Genomic DNA, 22,410 nt, shown 5'->3' on the forward strand with positions numbered 1-22,410 from the left:
CTTATTCTGCCCACATAATTCACATTAAGAAACTTTCTTACTTTCACCTCCATAACATATCACGTGTTCGCTCCTTCCTCTCCTTCTCTAATGCTGAGAAACTTGTCCATACTTTTATCACTTCCCGCATTGATTATTGTAATTCCCTACTGGCAGGTGCCCCTTCTAATCTTATATCACAGCTCCAGCTTATTCAAAACTCAGCTGTAAGAGTCCTTACTCGAACCAGCAGCAGTGAGCACATCACACCCATCCTGCTCCGCCTTCACTGGCTCCCTGTGTCTTACAGAATCGAATATAAAATTCTACTAATAACATACAAAGCCTTAAACGACCTTGCGCCAAACTACATCAGTGACCTTCTCCATCACTATGTGCCTGCCCGCCCACTAAGGTCCTCTGATTCTGGCAATCTTGTTGTGCCCCACACTAATCTACACTCCATGGGTGACAGGGCCTTCAGCTGTATAGCGCCCAGACTCTGGAATGACCTACCAAAATTAATCAGGTCAGCTGACTCCATGAATTCTTTTAAAAAACAACTCAAAACTCATCTGTTCAGGAAGGCTTTTAGCTCTATTTGACTTTATTACCCTTCTTTCAGTTTACTTCTCTGTCAAGATGCTCATGTAACCTGTGTGTATGTGTGCTAGACCATCAAAAGTCTGTTAGTCTTTTCTCTGAATTTACTATCTTATTCTATTTATTTATCTGGTTTAGTACAATGCTATATACTGTATACCCTGCCTTTCTTTCTCTGTGAAGTGCCTTGAGCATGGGAAGGGCGCTATATAAATAAAATGTATTATTATTATTAAAACTGCACGTATATAGTACTCCAGGTGAGGTCTTACTAGTGCATTCTATATCTTAATCAAAACCTCCCTTGACTTGTACTGTACACATTGTGTTTTGTAATCTAACATTATATTGCCTGCTGTGTGCTGTCTGGATGTTAACAGTAACAAGTACAGTTCAATAGTGCTTTAACAATTAAAAGTGATTACGGGAACAAAATTACACTGTGCCTTCTTTAAACAATGCAGCTTGCTGTAGTAAGCACTGGGAAAGCTTTCATAAATACCAGACAAAACAAAGGCTGGGTATCGAGTATAAGTAGGGGGGGCGTTAATACCCCTCTGTAACTAAACACATCTCTTTCTCAATGAGTGCCAATTAAATGTAGAAGACTTAGAAGTTTGAACAGCCAGAATGTTATGCTACTCATATGGCAGCCTGACACAAATTTCAATTGAGGGGAGTGTACAGAAATAACAACAACTGGGAAAGATTAAAAGATTTTCTTGTACTCCTTTTTTTCTATTTCTCTTTTTTCAGGCTTGGCCCAAATACACAAAAAACATGTTTAGTTACTCAAACATTATGCATATTGTTTTTTCATAACAGTGTTCATCTTGTTTCTAATGACAAAAATCCATTAATCCAGCAGAAGCTTACAGTAAATGGGGTCTTATTTTCCTTATCATATAGTGAAAGGCCGTGGTTAATGCAGCAGAGTGGCAGATGGCACTGCTACCACACCATACTAGGTCCCAAGCCTTAAATTAGATTGGGAGTCCAATACTGTATATGGAGCTTGCATATTTTCTCTGTTTTAGGTGAAACCTAACAATACTTTCAGAGATATGCTTCTGGGTCAATAAATGACACTAAATTGCCCCTGCATTGTTAGCACCACTGATGTAAGCTCCAGGAAACTGAGCTTGAATCCTGGCCTAGTTGCTGCTTGTGTGGAGTTGGCATGTTTTCACTGTGCTCATCTTCCTCCCACATCCAAAAGATGCTTGTGTATATGCAAGGCTGATGGCCTATTGCAAATGTGCATGTGTGCAAACTGTAAGTGTGCACTATACTGGACTAGGGCTTAGTGTAGGATTGTTAGGTGCCATGTGCTCAGTGCTGCTAGGAGAAGGTCCATCCGTATGACCATGAACTGAAAAAAGTGGCTACAGAAAATGAATGGAAGAATAAATTAAAAAATATGTAATTGCTTGAATTCCAGCTGCTTTATGAAACCTCTTTTTTAACTATACTTTGAAAGTCAAGACGTAAATATGTTGGTTGGATATAATTCAAGCACTTTCTGTGTATTTAGAGAAAGATAATAGTTAGCTTTTGGTTTTGGTTGTATAATGATGTGCTGTCTAGTGGCCTTAGGATTATTACAGTCCTTCATACAGTATATTTATGATTATTTTTTTAGCTCCCTTGAGTATTTCATGACACACACGGAGTTCCTTGATATGAGTAGAGCAGTACTTGAGTATCACCAGAATACGTCAATGTACAGGTGAACCACTTAACGGCAATAGTGTTACCCGTTTGTTAACAAGCTTTTTCATCAGGTTAGTGCTCAATGCCACAAGGCTAAGAAATACTTGGAATTGCCCCTGCCAAATAATGCAGTGGCCCTCTAGAAACCACTGCCCGTATTTGTCAAGCGACTCAGAATTACTCCTAGGAATTGAACTTAAATTCTAACTAAATTATGAGAAGTAGTTATGAAGCATCCTAGAACTGCTCCCTGTAGTAGAAGTTCACGTTTGAGAATGAATGACACTCATGATGACATTTTGTACTTTTGTGATACTAATGGTAACGCTTCATGACAAAGATAATAATAATAAAGTAGGCAAAGGAGTAGGAGGAAAGGAAGAATAAGAAGGAAAACATAGTAAGGTAGAATAGTGCTCTAAGATGCATGTAACTGTTGCCACTTTGCAACAACATTAAATATAATACTGAAATTAGCACCAAGATGGGAAGACCAAGACACACGAAAAACAGAAGTAAAACCCAATAACAGGCACATTTATGTAACAACAAATGATCCATAGCCATACTTTCAGAAGAATCGTCTCCTCGCTGTAATGGGCATGGAAAATGCCTCTTAAAAGTTACAGTTAACTGAACAATGCTATTCTGGCACTGTTTCTGAAGTTGTGTTCTCTCTTTTATTGTTCCTGGTCCTGTTCCATAGTTATGTGTTGTGCCTCGCTCAGTCTCAGTGATCCCTCCTTATCTTCTTAGAGGCTGTATTTATCTTCAGGGTAGTATGCTAGCTACTACAATACAGTTGCATCCATGACCACCGGTGTGTTGAAATATCGCTTGCAATTCATATATAGGTGGCTTATACAAATGTGGAGCACTGATCTTTATGTGTGTGCTGATTTGCATTAATGCAGTTTGCTTTAACATTGCCTCACATGGGGTGATGGGGAAATGTATAAATCTGCGCATTACCACATATGTTATAAGGACGTTCAAAGTTTGGGGCAAAATTTAAGAAATGGTTGGTTATGACATGCACCAATCATCACTATTGCAAAGCCACATTTTCCTTGTGATCAAAAAATGTAACGTTACCAACACATACATTTTGACTTACAGCACATGTTTTCTCCACATAATAATAATAATTCATTACATTTATATAGCACTTTTCTCAGTACTCAAAGTGCTATCCACACAGGGAGGAATCGGGAAGTGAACCCACAATCTTCCACAGTCTCCTTACTGCAAAGCAGCAGCACTACCACTGCTCCACCTGTGAGGACATAGATGGAATAATCACATAATGTATAAGATTTATTACAAATGTAATTCTATCTCTGTCAAATAATTTCGAAAAGCATTTAACCATTCAAGAGATGCCTGAACGCCATCTTCTGGCAGCTCCTAGTGAGTTAGGACAGCTCATGAGCTCCTTCAATTTCTAAGAAGTTTTTTTTTTCTAAATTAGGAAAATGGATAAAATGGCTTTACTTCTGATCATATTAGTGGAACTAAATTTGTGTCACTGTGATATTTTTACACCAGTTAGGACTATTTTACTAAGACTCTTAACAAATACAGGCCCAGTTCAATTGAAGGTTAGCTGGAACAAAATATTGATATTACAAAAACGTGCATTGTCCTCAAGCACATCTCTTATAAATGGCCATTGATCTGAAAGGGAATTCCTGCAAATGTGATCTTACCTGTGATAAGACCAGTAGATTAAGACTGACAAACAAAGAACTGTGAGATTAAAATTGTACATACTAATAGATTTTGTTTCCAAAAAATCTCACATATTTGTGTAGTCTGCTTTGTTGATTTCAACTATGAATTCTGACTCGCAATTCCAGTTTTTGTTAATTTGTGTTTAAGCTTTGACTGTTCTCAACTTGACATTTTCATTCACAGAAGGCTCTACAGAAGACTTTAGTTCACCATCACGTTTAGCAAAGAACCAGCTGTTATAATTCCCTACTATAAAGCGTGTTTGAGGGCAATGTCATGGAATGGGGTGGAAAATGGAAACAACAGAGTAAGAATACTAAATAGAACTCCTGGAGCAAAATCATCTGCTGTTTATAGGAGACCAGGGAGTTGGAAGAAGGCTCATCTTCCAGTAAGACATTGGCTCAAAATGTACAAGCAAAGCCAAACCAAAGACCAGTGTGCTAGAATATCAGACATGACTTCCTTTCCCAAGGTTTCTTCCATTTTTTCCCTACAAGGGTTTTTTTTTGGGATTTTTTCCTTGTCTTCTTAGAGAGTCAAGGCTGGGGGGGCTGTCAAGAGGCACGGCCTGTTAAAGCCCATTGCAGCACTTCTTGTGTGATTTTGGGCTATACAAAAATAAATTGTATTGTATTGTAATCATTTTTGTTGTCCAATCATGCCCTTTCAGCCTGAGATTGATTCGGTTATTTTACAAAGATGAATAAGCAAAAAGTGTCATATCCAGACGTTTAAAGCAAGAATAAATGTAGCCTAAGACTTTGGCTGTAGCACTGGTCCTACCACATTTTGTCTGAAAGGGGTAAATGTTTATAAAATAATTTATTTTCTGTTTTTGTAAAGTGTAATTTAAAAGAGCATTAAGGTTTGGTTTTTAATTTGTCGTTACAAACCTTTCTTTATTGAGAAATGGTAAAAAAAAAATCACAAATACTAAATGTAAAAGAGTCCAAAATAGTGAATTTCCTATAAAAGGAAGATCGATGGGTGCCTCTACAACATCACATTTTTATTGTACTGTGTACATATGACCTTGTCACTACTATTACTACCTACTAGTACTTACTTTTATTTGTTGAAAATTGGGTCAATATACTGTTTAGCAGTTTGAATTAAAAGTGTATATATCTAGAAGTAAAGTAATAAAACATTGTGGAATTATATAGCTGTCTATCACATTGCAGCAGCCATTTAGGATAAAGAATTTAGACTGCTATGTGTAAGGAGTGTGGATTATTTGTTACACAATAATACTGAGAATGTAAGGTCAAGTCCATTTTTCTTTACAACGTGACCTCTAGCTAGTCTATAATTGAATTAAGTCAGTGGAATGAATGGAGTTCTTATAATAAGAGATTTTTTTTTCAGAATTGATCTATGGAATGGAAGTAACTTGAAGTTTGGAGATGAATTCCTTGGAGAAGTTAAAATTTCCTTGAAGGTGCTTGGCCAGTCTGGTGTCCACGATGCTTGGTAAATAAATAAAATAATTTAATATCCCTTTATTTATATAAATTCTGTGCATTCAAATTGACATTTGTGCTTGAACTGACAAAATAATCTTTGCCCCACACATGACCCTTTACCATTTGGTTTTCATTTGTGCAACAGAAAGTATGCATATGTACAAATTTATAATGTTTTCTAATGGACTTTTAAAGTTTCAATGTGCCTGCATTGTTATATGTGCACAGTGTAAGGAACCGTAAGGAACCTACAGTATATACAGTACACATAATGGCTATTTTATTAGACACACCTGTCCTTTTCACATAGCCCACAGTGTATTTAAAGTTGGTTGACAGGTACTGATATTTTTTGTATTTGTGCACAATTCAACGAGAAAATGGGCAAAATTGAAAATTTAGGGAGTCTTAAAAACTATATGGTACTGAAGACATTATGCACTAATATAAAAGTATTAAGAACATCAACAATGCTGATGCTGTTAGCCATGACACTGCCACATATTTATCTGCTCAAAAATCACCAGCCAGGAAGTTTTCTTAATGTCAGAAACTAATTACTATTGAAAAAGGTTGCACAAAGCTGGCATGACTTCTGTAAAGCAAGAGGTTTGCAGTCAGTCAGCTAGTAACTATACACTGTAGAACTGTGATATCTTGTCACAGATAGAATAAGGTTGCTGACAACCAAACTGAGTTTCTACTGTCAGTGAAAAACAAGACATTGAGATAGCAGCTGCATAAAGAATCCAAACACTGGAGGACTGGAAAAGATCACCTGCACTGATGAATCCTAGTTCCTGGCAATTCAGGCTAACAGTGTCATAATAATTGATTTATGTGGATATTATGTTGTTTTAGTATTTTTTTTAATAGAGAACTTGTTTATTAAGGTTTCTAAACATTTTTATGTATTTTGACAAAGTTTATTTTTTATTCTGTTTGTAAGTTTGTTTTGTTTACATAACACGGTAGACGTGCCTTGGGACCATGATCATTTCCTTTGTGACATCAACAATGATATAAATATTGTGATGGCTCTGTTATACTGTATTCCTCAGTTGGATAAAACTACAAATCTTTAGCATAGTCAGTTGGATAAAACAAATTTTTAATGTAGTTACCTTCTGGTGGTGGATGTATAATGATGTGCTGTCTAGTGGCCTTAGGATCATTACAGTCCTTCATACAGTGTATTTGTGGTTATTCTTTTAGCTCCCTTGAGGATTTCATGACACACACTGAGTTCCTTGATGTGAGTACAGCGTACTTGAGTATCACCAGAATATGTCAATATATAGGTGAACCACCTAATGGCAATAGTGTACCTGTTTGTTAACAAGCTTTTTCATCAGGTTAGTGCTCCATGTCACAAGGCTAAGAAACACTTGGTATTGCTCCTGTCACATAATACAGTGGCCCTCTAGAAACAAGTGCCCAAATTTGTCAAATGCCTCAGCATTACACCTAGGAACTGCACTTAAAGTCTAAGTTAAAAATTTGTCCTACTCCAGACTAGGTCATGAGAAGTAGTTATGAAGCATCCTACAGCTACTTCATGTAGTAAGAGTTCACATTTGAGAAAGAATGACGTCACGATTTTAAGGCACTCCAAGCCCCAAAATGGCATTCATAATAACATTTTGTACTTTTGTGATACTAATGCTAAGGCTTCATTACAAAGATAATAATAATAATAATAATAATAAAGTAGTCAAAATACTAGGAGAAGAGGAAGAATTTACATTATGGCTGATAGTGCATGGTTTCTCCACATTGATGGAGTGATCACATAATGTATAAGATTTATTAAAAATATAATTCTCTCTGTGTCAAATCAATATCTTTTTATGAGTTCAATGTCGTGCAGCATACCAAAAGCATTTCGCCTTTCAAGAGATGTACGTGCTGATCTCTGCCTGAACGCCATCTTCTGGCAGTTCCTAATGAGTTAGGACAGCTCATGAGCTGTCCTAACTCCTAATTAGGAGTAATTTCCTAAATTAGTAAAATGGATAGAATGGTTTTACTTCTGCTTATAGGAGTAGGACTAAATTTGTGTCACTGTGATCTTTTAAGACAGTTAGGACCATTTTAATACTCTGAAACGCTCAGTAAATACAGGCCCATGTCTCAGTTCAATTGAAGATCAGCTGGAACAAAATTATATTACAAGAATACGCGTTGTCCTTAAGCACATCTTTTACAAATGGTCATTGATCTGAAAGTTTATTTCTGCAAATGTGAGATTAACACTGACAAACAAACAACTTTAAGAATAACATTGTACATAATAATAGATGGGCGGCACGGTGGCGCAGTGGTAGCGCTGCTGCCGCGCAGTTAGGAGACCTGGTTTCGCTTCCTGGGTCCTCCCTGCGCAGAGTTTGCATGTTCTCCCCGTGTCTGCATCGGTTTCCTCCTGTCTACAGTCCAAAGACATGTAGGTTAGGTGGATTGGCGATTCTAAATTGGCCCTAGTGCGTGCTGTGGGTGTGTTTGTGTGTGTCCTGCGGTGGGTTGGCACCCTGCCCGGGATTGTTTCCTGCCTTGTGCCCTGTGTTGGCTGGGATTGGCTCCAGCAGACCTCCGTGACCCTGTGTTCGGATTCAGGGGGTTGGAAAATGGATGGATAATAATAGATTTTGTTTAAAAAAAATCACTTCATTGTAGTATCACTTTGTAAAAAGTAATACAGTACATCTCAAATTAGTAAGGAGATCTCTTTTTGTACCTTTTAAGAGTGTATCTGTCAGGAGTTTTGTGTTTTTTTCATTTGTTATTCTGACATTTCACAGGCGCAGTAATTTAATTGCAGCTACACTGCCTGTTACTAGCCATGTGAGACAAGTCCTCCGTGACATGCAATGTCATAGCACTGTCAGTTATTTAAACCAATACTATGTTGTAAGTGGTGTCCAAATTTTGTGCAAATAAAGGAATGAATGTGTGAGGGAATTCAATTCAGTTTATTTTTGTGTAGCATTCTGCATTGAGTGCAGACTCGGAGCACTGTAAAAAATTTACAGGTAATAAGAATTCTAACTTATGAAACTGGTAAAAATTCTATTCTTGAACAATTTAAAGAAAATTAAATTTGTGCTTTAAGCAGTGCATGTTTTTTGTCAGTGTGTTTTATTTTCAGTTTGAAATAGTTCACATCAGACTTTAGTGCTTTGACCTCAAATCACTAAAAGTTCTCTTTGGCTGCTCTATAAATATTTTGCAAACTAGTCTCATAAATTAGATTATGTTGGACCCTCAAGTATCTTTATATAGGAAAAGATGTTCAGTACATATGTTAAGTATAAGAGCTTGATTTCTCTAAATGGAACTAGATATAGAAAAAATGGTAAATGAATCACTTGAACCTTTTAATCTTCATTTATTGTGGTATGTGGTATATTATTAGGCTTTTGACATCTGAATGTTTAATATAGCTTCTATAATACCTATTCTTTAAATAGAATTTCTATTTAACTGAACATTATGAGACCCTTGATGACTCCCTCTGCTTCATCAACTACCAATTACCAAAGACGGTGAAGTGGCTTGAAGGAGAGGAGCAAAATAAATGAACTGAATAGAAGAGGCAGGAACAGCAGCACTATAGCTGACAGAAACAATGAGGGGTTGACTTTCTATACTGAGCACTTTTCTTAAAGGCATATTAGAAAATCCTCAACTTCACATTTTTAAATGGAATTGTCTAGAAGAGAACATAAAGTAATACATTAAAAAAAGAGAGAGAAAAGAAAAGTGTGTATTTTTTCAGAGACTAACTAAATAGCTTCCATTGATCTTACAGTGAGTGAGGTGACTGCTCTAATTTCTCAGTAACAGACTTTAAAAAGTAACATTTTCTTTTGTGCTATTTTTTATTTATTTTGAAACATTAAGCAAAATGGAGAGCCAAAATTATAAAAGCCCTCCAGAGATTTAAAGACAACCAACACAATTATTAGTTAATTATATTTATTATACAAAAATAAATTGAGAATTAACTAAACTGTTATGAATTCCCACACTTATGTTAATTTTCGTTTCCCTTTATAATTTTTTCTTTTTTCTTTATCATTTTGTATATTTTTTCTGATACCTCATTGCAGTTTGCTGATTCTAGTTTTATGTTCATTTTGTGATTTCATTTTCATTTATTACTTGTAATTGAATTTTATCATTTTATTTTAGTTTTATTATAACCATCTTGGTTTTGTTAGGTGCCACTATTTTTTGTTCCTGTTGCTAAGTTATGTTTGTTGGTTTCTACGGTCACATCTCTCAGAAATCGTGGTGTTTAACATCATCGGCACAACATTGTTCAAGCTGATGTTGAGCTACAGGGTTTGTCCAAAATTGTAGATATCAAAGTAAAACTTTTCACATGTTTTTGAATTATTGATTCTTCTTTTTGCTGATTTTCTTGCTTGGTTTCTGAGTCTCTGAGTTTTGGTTACATATTGGATTTAGTCATATGATTCATTAGTTTATCTGGCAGTGACCCCATTAGTCTTTGGTTTTTGATTTGTCTTTTTGTCCTTCTCTCCTTGCCATATTGGCCTGCCATTTTCCAAATCGTTGCTATATTGCTTTATAAATTATAAACTAGCTAGTGTTATTACAAAGAATGTAACCTAAATTCAGATAAAATGAAAGAATAAATCTCTTTATGGACAGAGAAGAAACAAACAAAAAAAAAATCTAGAGCCAGGTGCAAGGTACTGACACAATCATGAAATGCGTCATTTGTTTCTCGTTTTTATGGTCACTATCATTTTGTTGTTGTGACTCTACATATTGTTAGTAATGTGTATAATACGTGATTTAATATTTTATATCTAGGGCCAGATCTTCTTTTAAATTTTTTTAGGTCAGATTTTGTTATATTTTTTGATTTATTACATTGGAGGCATCTTCAATTTCAGTTTTCTTCTGTAGTGGGTTCTGATACCTGTTGTAACCCTGCCCATTCCATCATTCTGCACTCAAAATATGAACCTGGCTTCTACCCTCCCTGCAGAGCAGAAAAGGAGATGCTCATTCAGTTGAGGTAAAGAACTACAGTATTCATCTGACCTTGGATTGTGAGAAGTGGCTTCTGAAAACTAACTGGAGCCACTGGCCAATCAATTGAGCTAAAGACAGATGCCTACAGCTAAAAAAATACACGGCGACAGGATAATAATAATAATATTAATAATAATACTAATAATAATAGTACATTTTATTCATATAGTGTCTTTCCCATGCTGAAAGGAACTTATTTAAACAGCAGGATATATGTAACATTGAGTACAAATATTTCTGTATAGAACACTAAAAAGATAAATACAGGAAATACAAAGCATTAAATAGAATAAAAGACAATATTCAAATTCAATACTAAAAGTAAAGCCTGAACAATACCATCATTTGTGATATAACACACACGCACACACACATAAATTATCCTGAGCATCTGGACGAAAAGGTAAACTGAAAGAGGGGGCAGAATGTCAGGTTAAGTTCAAAGCCTTCCTGAACACATGAGTTTTAAGTTGTCTTTTAAAGGAATGAATTGAGTCAGCTGCTCTCATTAATTTCGAGAGGTCATTCCAAAGTTTGGGCGCTATAGAGCTGAAGGCCCTGTTACCCATAAACAAGACTGCCAGAATCAGAGGACCTGAATTAACTGGAGCTGTGATATAAAATTAGAAGCGCCATCTGCCAGTATGGAATTACAGTATAATAATCGATGCAGGATGTGTTAAAAATATGGACAAGCATCTCAGTATTAGAAAAGGAGAGGAATTAGCGAACATGGGAAATGTTATAGAGGTGAAAGTAACAAAGTTTCTTAATGTGGTTTATGTGGATGGAATAAGAAAGGGAGGAATCAAAGATGGCACCAAGATTCCTTATATTAGAAGAAGGCCTGATGAGATCACCATCAAGAGTGACTGAAAAAGAGCTCATTTTCTTAAGATGTGCTTTAGTGCCAATTTACAGGAGGTCAGTTTTTTTGCAGTTTAAGTTTAGAGTTCTGCTCCATCCAGGTTTTAATTTCACTGAGGCAACTTCTGAGCTGAGAAAGCTCTGATGAAGTTTCACTTTTAACATTGAAATAGAGTTGAGTATCATCTGCATAAAAATGATAACCTAGTCCAAGCTATGGATGATATGACCTAGTGAAACCATATACTGTAGATACAGAAGAGTAGAGGGCCGAGGACAGAGCCCAGGGGAACCCCTTATGTGACTGGTGCTGAGCTCGATCTGCTGTTGCCAAGACTAACAAACATTTGCCTGTCAGACAGATAGGACTTAAACCACTGGAGGGCAGTGCCAGAGATACCCAGCATGTTCTCCATCCTGGACAGTAGAATGGCCTGTCTGACAGTGTCAAATGCTGCACTGAGGTCTAACAGAATTAATATGTTGGTTTGTCCAGAGTTTGCAGACATAAGCAAATATTTAGTTACCCGATGCAGAGCAGTTTCACAGTTGTGCTGTGCTCTGAAACCAAACTGAAAGGGTTCCATCAATTTCTTGGAGGTTAAGTAATTGGTGAGTTGGGAGGCTACAACACGCTCAAGAACTTTTGACAGAAAAGGTAAGTAAGAAATAGGCTGAAAATTGTTAAGATTGTCACCATCAAGACCAGACTTTTTAACATTGGGGTTACAGAAGTGGTTTTAAAAGTGGCTGGCACAAAGCCAGTGTCAAGGGATGTATTTATTACTGTTGTAACAGTTGGGATTATGGCATGAAGGCAAGATTTAAGAAGTGTGGTGGGGTTGTGGGTCCAGGATACAAAGAGTCAGCCTCATCTTACAAAGCAGGTCATTAACAAATGCAGATGTGACTGCTGAGAATTTAGAAAAGGAGATAGATGGAGTGGGAAGACAAGGAAAGATATAAACAGATGATGGATTTGTGTTGAATTATTTAGATCTTTAATTTTATTACAGAAAAAATTGAGAAATTTTTCACAGACTTCAGTAGAGGAGGTAATTGGGCCAGATGCAGGCTAAAGTAGTTTATTAACTACAGAGAACAAAACCCTTGGGTTATCATGGCCACTTTCTATTATTCTGCCATAATACAAGTTCTTGGCTGCAGTTAGTACATCCCTGTAAGCCCTTTGATGGTCAGAGAAAGACTGGATATGCACGGTGAGGCCAGTCTTACATGACATTCTCTCAAGGCTTTGGCCAGCTGCCTTCATAGACCGTAATTCTGAATTGTACCATGGAGATGAACACTTAAAAGAAACCTCCTTTAAAGGTGCTGTTTTATCTAGTGCTAAGTGAAGGGCTGAGTTATAGTATTCAACAAGACTATCTAGTGTTGATTGAATAGGGGAGAACAGAAAAAGATCAGAAATGGATCCAGCAAAGATAGAGGAATAGATATTTTTAAGGTTTCTGAAAGAAATTTGATGTTTACAGGTAAGAAGAGGGAGAGGTAATGAGACAGTGAAAATTACTGCTTTATTGTCAGAAAGTCTCAAATGACTGGTATAAGTGTTGCCAACAGATAAGCCAGATGTACAGATTAGGTCCAATATATGACCACCAGAGTGGGTAGGAAAATCTGGTCAAAATTAATTGGAACAAAAGTGTGCTTTTCCCAGTGAACTCTCTAGCACACAACATTAGATTGGCACCTTCCCTTTTATCATTGCAGATCATTTTAAATACCTAGGGGTCAACATCACAAGTAAATATAAAGCTTTTTTTCAACAAAATGTTACATGAAAAAAAATTAAACAAGACGTGCATAGATGCTCTACCGTCCATCTTACTTTAGCAGGGAGAATTAACATTGTCAAGATGAATATCCTTCCTAAGCTTCTTTTCTACTTCAAAACATCCCCATATACATTAACAAATCATTTTTTAAGAAATTAGATTCAATAATAACCTAATTTATTTGAAATTCGAAAAACCCACACATTCGAAAGATGACCCTACACCGACCTAAATCAGAAGACGGCATGGCTCTACCTAATTTTCAATTTTATTACTGGGTGGCAAACTTACAAGGTATAAAAACTCGGAAATTGACACAAATAGATGAACACACACTAGCTTGGTCTGCAATAGAAATGAAATCCTGCAGTACTTCTTTAAATTCCTTACTTTATACACCAGTAAATATAAGGTACTGTCAATATACTAACAACCCAATTGTCCTTCATTCACTCAGAATATGGAATCAATGTAAGAAGCACTTTACGTTAGAGAATATTTTATCTATGGCTTCTCTACATGATAACCACCTTTTTCCACCCTCGTGAACTTACGCAATTTTTAATGTTTGGAAAATAAATGGGATTAAAACACTCAGAGATTTGTACATAAATAATGTATTTTCATCCTATGAACAATTACACTCCAAATTTAGTCTCCCATCAACACAATTTTTCCATATCTCCAAATTAGAAATCTGCCCAATTTTCCTCACCTCCCACCTATTTCTATTACAGAAGAAATACTGATCAGTCTTGTATGTAAAACTAGTTTAAAGTCCCTTCCTTTTAAAGATCCCAGAGTACAGTGGGAAAAAGATCTCTTACTTAATATTTCAGAAATGTAGTGGAAGGCAGCCACACACAGAATTCACTTGAGCTCCATATGTGCAAAACATTCAATTATTCAACTCAAAATCTTTTATCGAGCACATTTATCTCGTTTAAAATTGTCCAAAATGTTTCCAGGGCAAGATCCAACCCAAATTAACATCATTCTGGACCAAAATCTTTAAATGCCATATCAGGCAGCCTTGGTGTCACAATCCCCCATAATCCATTAACAGCTGTGTTTGGTGCACTCCCTGATGGGCTTAAAGTGGAGAAGGACAAACAAACTGTGATTGCCTTTACTTCACTATTAGCACATTGATTTGTCTTGCTCAAGTGGAACAATCCTAACCCACCTCTTTTAAGTCAGTGGGTAACTGATGTTATATACTATTTGAAATTAGAAAAAATCAAATTGTCACTTAGAGGATCTGTTCAAACCTTTTTTTAAACCTGTAAGGACCTAATCAATAATATTTTAGAATAAGCATTTCTAGTGGGGAAAAGACTCTTTTCTCTCATTACTACTCTCAAATGTTTTACTCTGGCTGTTGGCCTTCCTGTCTTTCTCATGGGAGGGGGTTGATTTGAATTTAGTTGTGTTAAGTTTTGACTTGATTGTATGGAATGTTGTATGTTTTTAATCTATAATAATAAAAGGCAAAGCCCTCACTGACTGACTCACTCACTCACTGACTGACTGACTGACTCATCACTAATTCTCCAACTTCCCGTGTAGGTGGAAGGCTGAAATTTGGCAGGCTCATTCCTTACAGCTTACTTACAAAAGTTAGGCAGGTTTTATTTCGAAATTCAAAGCGTAATGGTCATAACTGGAACATATTTTTTGTCCATACACTGTAATGGAGGAGGCGGAGTCACGTATCGCGTCATCACGCCTCCTACGTAATCACGTGAACTAAAAACAAGGAAGAGATTTACAGCACGAGTCACACGCAGGAACGAAGGTAAATGATGTTAATTTTTGACTGTCTTTTAATACTGTGTAAGCATACATATTAACACATGTGCAATTAAACGTGTGCATTTACGGGGTGATTTCTCAGGCTTAAAAGCTCACCTTTTATCAAACGCGGGAACAAAGGTAACTGACGTTGTTCACTGTCTTTTAATACTGTGTAACCATACATATTAACACATGTGCAATTAAACGTGTGCATTTACGGGGTGATTTCTCAGGCTTAAAAGCTCGCCTTTTACTAAAAAGGTAAATGCAAAACTATTTTCAATCAGTTTATTGAAACGCTCCCGTTAAGGATTGCAATAACATATTCGCGAGATAAAAGAACGAAGTAGGGGCAAATGGAGGAACAGCCGCAAACAGCGAAGAGCAAAAAATTAATTAAACAATTGAGAACGGAGCGAGTTAAGCATACAAGCATGTTCATAAGGGAAACAAAGCACGGTGTAAAACGTAAGTTTAAATTAAGTTTATAGAAACGCTCCCGCTGCGGATTGCAATAACATATTCGCGAGATAAAAGTTTAATGAGAAGACACGAGGTATAAACGAACCACACGCCGTGGCGCAACGTTAGGGGCAACAGTTTCAACCATTCTATGATCTGCTTCTCGCAACTGAAAGACGGCACATGGCGGATGTTAGCCGACTTGCTGACCGCAACGTTAGGGGCTTCAACTATGGCGCTGACGCCACATCTCAGTGCCAACACTTTGCAGACTGTACTTAAAAGACACGCCCTCCTCACTGGACAGTTAAAAACACCAATCAAACTAACGATGACATCAAGTATTACCCAATCAAAAGTAGGAAAGGAGGCATCTTCATAAAATGCGTGTGGGATGATTTGCATGAGACGCTGCTTTAAAAAAAAAAATACGGGATAAATCCCGTCCAGTATTGATTCAAAACGGGACACGCAATTTATGTGAATGTATGTATGTATATATCTATGTCTATATATATATATATGTAGATATGTAAATTTGTATATGTATATATATGTTTATGTGGATGTGTATATACGTATGTATATGTACATATGTGTATATGTAGATATGTATATATATATATGTATATATATGTTTATGTGTGTGTGTGTGCATATTATATATATAAAAGACAGCAACACTCATAACATATATATATAATATATGTATATATATATATATATATATAATATATGTATATATATATATATATATATATAATATATAAATATATATATATATATAATATATGTGTATATGTATGTATATATATATATATATATATATATATATATATATATATATATGACAGCAACACTCATAACAATGACAACACAATTACATTGACAATCATGTTACGTTATTTTTAAAATGTTTCCTTTACTTTTTCATAACCTCTTTAACACACTACTTCTCCGCTGCGAAGCGCGGGTATTTTGCTAGTAAATTCAATAAAAGATAAACAAAAGTAACATACAGTTTAAAAAAAGTGAGAAACTCTAAAAATAAAACTTTTAATGTTCATTGGAAAATCAACATGTTGTGCCAAGTCAAAACAGTCCAGTAAGGACAGGAATTCATATCTCGGTTTACATGTAGGAGTGTCAGTTTGGATGTTCAAGTCACCGAGAAGAATGACTTTCTGGGAAAGCGAACTTAAGTGGGTTAAAAGTTCAGACATAACTTTTAACCCACTATTGCAGTACAGTGGTGCAGTGGTTAGTGCTACTGTTCAGATCTTGATTTGTTCATTATCTCTGTGGAGTTTGCATATCCTGCCTGTGTTCATTTAAAGTTTTTCAAGGTATTTCGATTTTCTTTAACATTGCAAATATATGCAGGCCTTGTTAATGGGCCTTGTGGATGTTGTGGATGAGTGTGCCTTTCAAAGGTTAATTCTTTTCTTGCTACAAAGATGGATTCCTTCTTCCTGTTACTTGGTATATGATTAATCTGGTTCAGAAAATTAAAAAATATATTAGAAAACTGGGTTCCAAAAGACCTATTTCTAAAAATATTTGCAAAGTTTGATTTTTTATTTTAGTCTTAGTAGAGTTTGCACATTCTGCCTTTGTCTTTGCTAATTTTCCTCCAAATTCCCAGAGATGTGGCAATTTTAAATTGGCCCTTTGCAAGTGAACAGGCCCTGTGATGGACTGGTACCCCCATCCAGGATTGGTTTCTAGTTTATGTTTGATGCTACTAGGACAGATTCTGCCCCCCCATTATCCTGGATTAGATTAAGCAGGGTGAATAATGTTAAATTTTGTTTTATTAGTCTTACCTAACAACCTGGAGCCAAATTTCAAAAGTTGAACCCATCTTTCATTCCCAAAGAATGACAGATTGACAGTGTAATAATATTATAATTATATTCAGTTTTGATGTTGCCATATAGTGATCTAAATGCCATATGGGCTATGAAAGGCATTCTATAAACAGCACTGCTTAATCTATAAAACCATAAGTACTTACAGTAACTCCAGTATCTACTACTATATGAAAGGTATCATTTGTCTTTAAAGGGAAAGATATGCTGAAAGAGGACCACCAAAGAATATTAGTTGGCTCAAGACAAGCAATGAGCCTTGACACCACACCACAATATACAAGCACCCAGTACAAGTTCCCAGCTGTGTAACTCCTCAGAATCAGAATATGGATGAAGGCTACTGAGGCAGGCTGGCAGGAAAGACAGACAAAGAGAGAAAGGGAATGGATAATATCTCTCTGAACTAAAAGTTAGCATACATCCATTTATCAATTTTTTATCTAAATGTCTTACTTGAATTCAGAATCATGGAGAGTTGAAGACTCTCTCAGCAGCACAAGGCCGCCTTGAACAGAGAGCACAAACATTTTGAAATATACTCAAGCACATCCACACACTAGGTCATTTTAGAGCTGACAGTTAATATTAACACACATGCTTTGGAGGAATACCAGAGTACACAGAAGAACATCCACTCAGTAATGGAGTTCCACAATGAGACAACAGTGTTGATCACAGCACCACTCTACATTCCAAAATCTGACAATAAGTATGTTTTAGTCACCCAGATGTCCTATCAGTCTGACTAGGATTTACTTTTTTCTATGCATTATTGTTAACACTGCATGCTGTCTTTCAAATGTTAATATGCCCAACTAAAAAGCTTTTGATCTCCATTTCTGTCTGTTTCACAGGTACTTCTTACAGCCCAGGGACAATGGGAGCAAGTCAATCAAGCCAGATGACCTTGGATCTCTGAGGTTGAATATCGTGTACACAGAGGATCATGTTTTTCCAACGGAGTATTACCAACCTCTCAGAGATTTACTACTGAAATCTGCAGATGTTGAGGTGGGGTTTCCTGTTTACCTGGCTATGGCATTTAGGTTTGGTTCTGACATCCTCTAAAGGTAGCATGTTATAAGCCACGAGCACTGAGGTTATCTGTAAAATAAGCTCTGGGGTTAACCTCACTTTGGGTGTGACTTCCGAGATGTACACATAACTGAAATTTACCCAAAAATAGAGAATTGATAAACTGAAAGTTTTATGTTGCAACAGTTGCTATACGCTGCATAAAAGCTCTTTGATGAAGGACACATTAAAAGCTGGAGAACTAAAACATAAAAGGCAACACCAACACCAGTACAATTACTACTTTTGAAATAGAAATATCACACATTCGATTCAGTTGCTTTTTGTTGCATGTTGAGGTTTTGAGCTGTTGTACTAAGTGAAATTAAATAGTGTCCACACTAAGGCTTATGATGTACTGGATGCTGAGCTGGCATGGTAGTCAGCCTTTCAAATGCAAACAGTTGTAAAACTATATTATAGAATAATCCATTAATAATGGTTGAAAAATAATGTTGACCAGTTCTGTTTAATGAATCCCAGGCTTAAGTCCATCCATCCATTGTGGGGAGATAACGTCTGTCCCAGGATCACTGAATGCAAAATGGGAAACAAATCTGCACAGGGTGCTAGTCCTTCTCCAAACACACCCAGTCTATGCAAAAGTCACATACTGCACAGAAGGTGCCTCTATAGTGGCAACAAACTGCATTCTGTGGGTCAAGCCACTGGCCTTGAAAGTGTAAGTTTGTCAGCTAGGTTCATATGCTGTTTGCAAGAAGAGATGTTATTATACTCCATTCAGGTAGTCTTCACCAAGACATTCATAGTCATTCATAACCTAAAAAGTCAATCAAAAGCATTTGGAGAGTATGCCAGTTTGCAGTACAAGTGGCAGATTCTTGCAATTAAAACACTTGTGGATTAAGCAATTTTCTCATGGATTTTGGTCAAGCTCTTTATCTGCTAGACCAGACTACTTACAAAGAATGGATTTTTTTTAACTGATTATATATTCTGTCACATAGTGAATATAAAATGAATATTGCTTAGCTAGCGCACCTTTTCAGCCACTTCAGATCAAATCATCAATGTTAAACTATGTTAAAGTACTGTAATTAATTTTGATTCACTGGTTCCTTCATCCCTGTGACCATGCCCCTCCCCCCACACACCCATTTGGATTAAACCAGTTTGAAAAACATATGCATGGACAGCTGGATGATTCACTCAATGACTTTTAATCAGTTAGGAAAGTGGAATTCATCCATCCATCAATTTTCTGAACATGTTTTTTTTTTCATTATAGGACAGCAGGGAGTCAGAGTCTATACCATAAGGCACACCAGTCCTTTGCAGAGTACATATTCATTCATGCCTGACCTATTCAGAGTGACCATGTAGCATTCATTTTTGTCATACATATTGCATTTAATCAGGTTTATTTTATTCTGAATTTTAACTGAAGTTGTTATTGTAATTCAAGAAAGAGTAACAATGACTGCTTGCACATAGAGCAGCACGGATGGAATTAATGGCAGTGATTGGGTAGAAAGGTTGAGGGGCTTCATTTAAAGGTTTACTCAAATTCAAAAAGAGAAAAAAAGCATGTGCTGTTCAGACACTGACAGATGGACCTTTGCTTATATTAAGAACACTATACAGGTGCCCAAGGATTATTATGAGCTAGAACAATAACCAGGAGATGATCCAAAATCTTTAAGATAAAGTTAGGGAGTAAACAGGTTGAAATCAGGAAGACAATGAATTGAACAAAACTGCAGGACACGGACAAGAACATAGAAGAAGAGGAAGTTCTGAACTCAAAAATGCCTAACATTAGGGCCTACTAGATAAATAATCTACCCAACACTAAAAATTTAATTGTCAGAAATATCCACCGAGGGATACCCAACACGCAGCACACTGACATATTTATACTGGAAATACCAATGACTGACCCAGGTTCCACAAGAACAATAACAGGAACATAATAACATGCCTTAAATGTAAATAAAAAATAAAGATGGTAACAACCATGTCTTTCAGTCATTCCTTCTGCCTGAAGGTCCGTTCATGCTAAGCAAAGACAGAAACTTAAGAAATGCCCATCTTAGCCATGGTTTGGAGGGCAATATTGAGCAGAAGGTAAGCCATTAGATGGGAAGTCCTAGTTTATGATAGATATTTGCACAATATCAGCTGATACCCGGACGCATAACCACTTGTTTAATCATGGTAGAGTCTTAGGATGACCCTACTCTCACTTTCAGACTTTTTTTTACATAAACCTAAACAGAGTGTCCTAACTCCCCACTATAGCCCTTGTATGTTTAATCTTAACAGCCTAGTCATTGTCAAGGTTGACTTATACTGTAGCTATATATTTCCCCCTTTTATATCTGTCTTCTTTTACTGTATATATTAGGCAACAAGATGGAGTACCAAAACAAGTATGAGAGAGGTTTTGAACATTTATTCATACATTATAATTTAATATTTTTAAATATGCCCAAAAATAAGCAAATGAGCGTGACAACTTACTATCAATACAACATGGATATGTAGCAGTTTATCTTGGTATGAGTCTAAATGTCCAATATACTGAAACTAGCAGGTGGCCAGGTGTTTTTTTATCTTGATTGATTGATTGATGGTTGGTCCCCAGTTCACCATGGTCTCTGGATGGATGAAATAGCAGAGACACTGGGCTCCTTTGTTAGCCTAAGTCTGTTCTGGTATGGTGCTTCCTTAATGCGCTTCTTGCACCAGTGCAAGTCATATTGTGTTAACCACTGACTCGGCTTTTTCACTTTAGCCTCCCAAACAAACTCGCTTTTTACAGGTTTTTCCTAAGTCTTATCTATATTAATTCTGACTTGGTATGGTAAGTAAAAGAACTGGTTTCTAAAAGTAATATTTTTACATATTTTCAAATTACACCATCTTAATAATACCCTTTGGTTAGTTCTAATTGTGATTATATTAAGGTTGCCTAACAAACCTCTCTATGACTGGGGCAGTGATAAAGGTCTTGCTGTTACTCTTTGTTGTAATAAGAAGCTTGCTCTTCATTTCTATAGTTTTTCAAATACAGCAAAGATGAGGAAAGCATGGAAAGTCTGCCTAAAGCTTTTGGACTGTTGGCAGATGTTTACTGATGAAAATCCATAGGGAAAGACAGAAATATGAAAACCCAACCCAGTAAAACTACTGACACCTAATTAATCACTGAAGTGAGCAATTAATTTATAATTTATTAACATAAATTAACTCAACAAACAACAAAGGAAAAGAAAAATAAGAGATCTAGTAAATAATGAACTGATAAAAATATAAAAACTATCCCAAAATCATATCAAAAATTAACAATGTGAAAAACAAAAAGAAACTAAAAACTGAGAAAGAAGAGAAAAGTATTACATTATAATCCATATTACTAAACGAGAATGGTAAACCGGATGGACGCAGGGACATCCGGACATGGGCCGTGGATGCAAAAGACGTACTGCGCAGGCGCCCCCACAAAACCCCCCTACCAAGCAACGGAAACCGGATGGAAAGCAACGTAAAATAAGAAATGAGGCGCCCATAGCACACAGAAAAAAGGAGTCAGACGCTGGCGCTGCATTCAGCGCCGCACGAAGCCCATGGCGCACAAAACAGAACACACACAAAGAAGAGAATTAAGACCCACGACACACAAAGCCCCCCTCCAGTAACTGAAATAAGAAATGAGGCGACGCGCCCCTAGAACACCAAAAAGAAAGGAGTCAGACGCAAGCGCCACATAGCACACGAAACGGTACGCACACAAAGAAAAGGATTCAGACCCACGACACACAAACACCACCTCCACTAACAGAGATAAAAAAAAGTGAGGCAACGCGCCCCTAGCACACAAAAAAAAAAATAAGTCAGACGCGAGCGCCACACAAACCCATTGGACACGAAACGGGACAGACTACGGACATAGCACACGAAACATACACAAAAAGGAGGATTCGGACCCACGACCACACTAACATAAAT

General features: G+C 36.5%; 1 protein-coding gene across 3 annotated transcripts in view; it reads left to right on the forward strand.

The window, feature by feature from the left end:
* The window catches only part of rasa3 (RAS p21 protein activator 3), a 310,651-nt gene that overhangs the window by 214,561 nt on the left and 73,680 nt on the right, over positions 1-22,410 (forward strand). For all 3 annotated transcript variants that reach the window (XM_028800053.2, XM_028800054.2, XM_051926869.1), the window contains exons 9-10: positions 5,401-5,505; positions 18,219-18,375. In XM_028800053.2, coding sequence (XP_028655886.1) covers positions 5,401-5,505; positions 18,219-18,375 — 262 coding nt within the window. The remainder of the gene's footprint in view (positions 1-5,400; positions 5,506-18,218; positions 18,376-22,410) is intronic.

This window comes from Erpetoichthys calabaricus, chromosome 4, assembly GCF_900747795.2.
Source record: "Erpetoichthys calabaricus chromosome 4, fErpCal1.3, whole genome shotgun sequence".
NCBI lineage: Eukaryota > Metazoa > Chordata > Cladistia > Polypteriformes > Polypteridae > Erpetoichthys > Erpetoichthys calabaricus.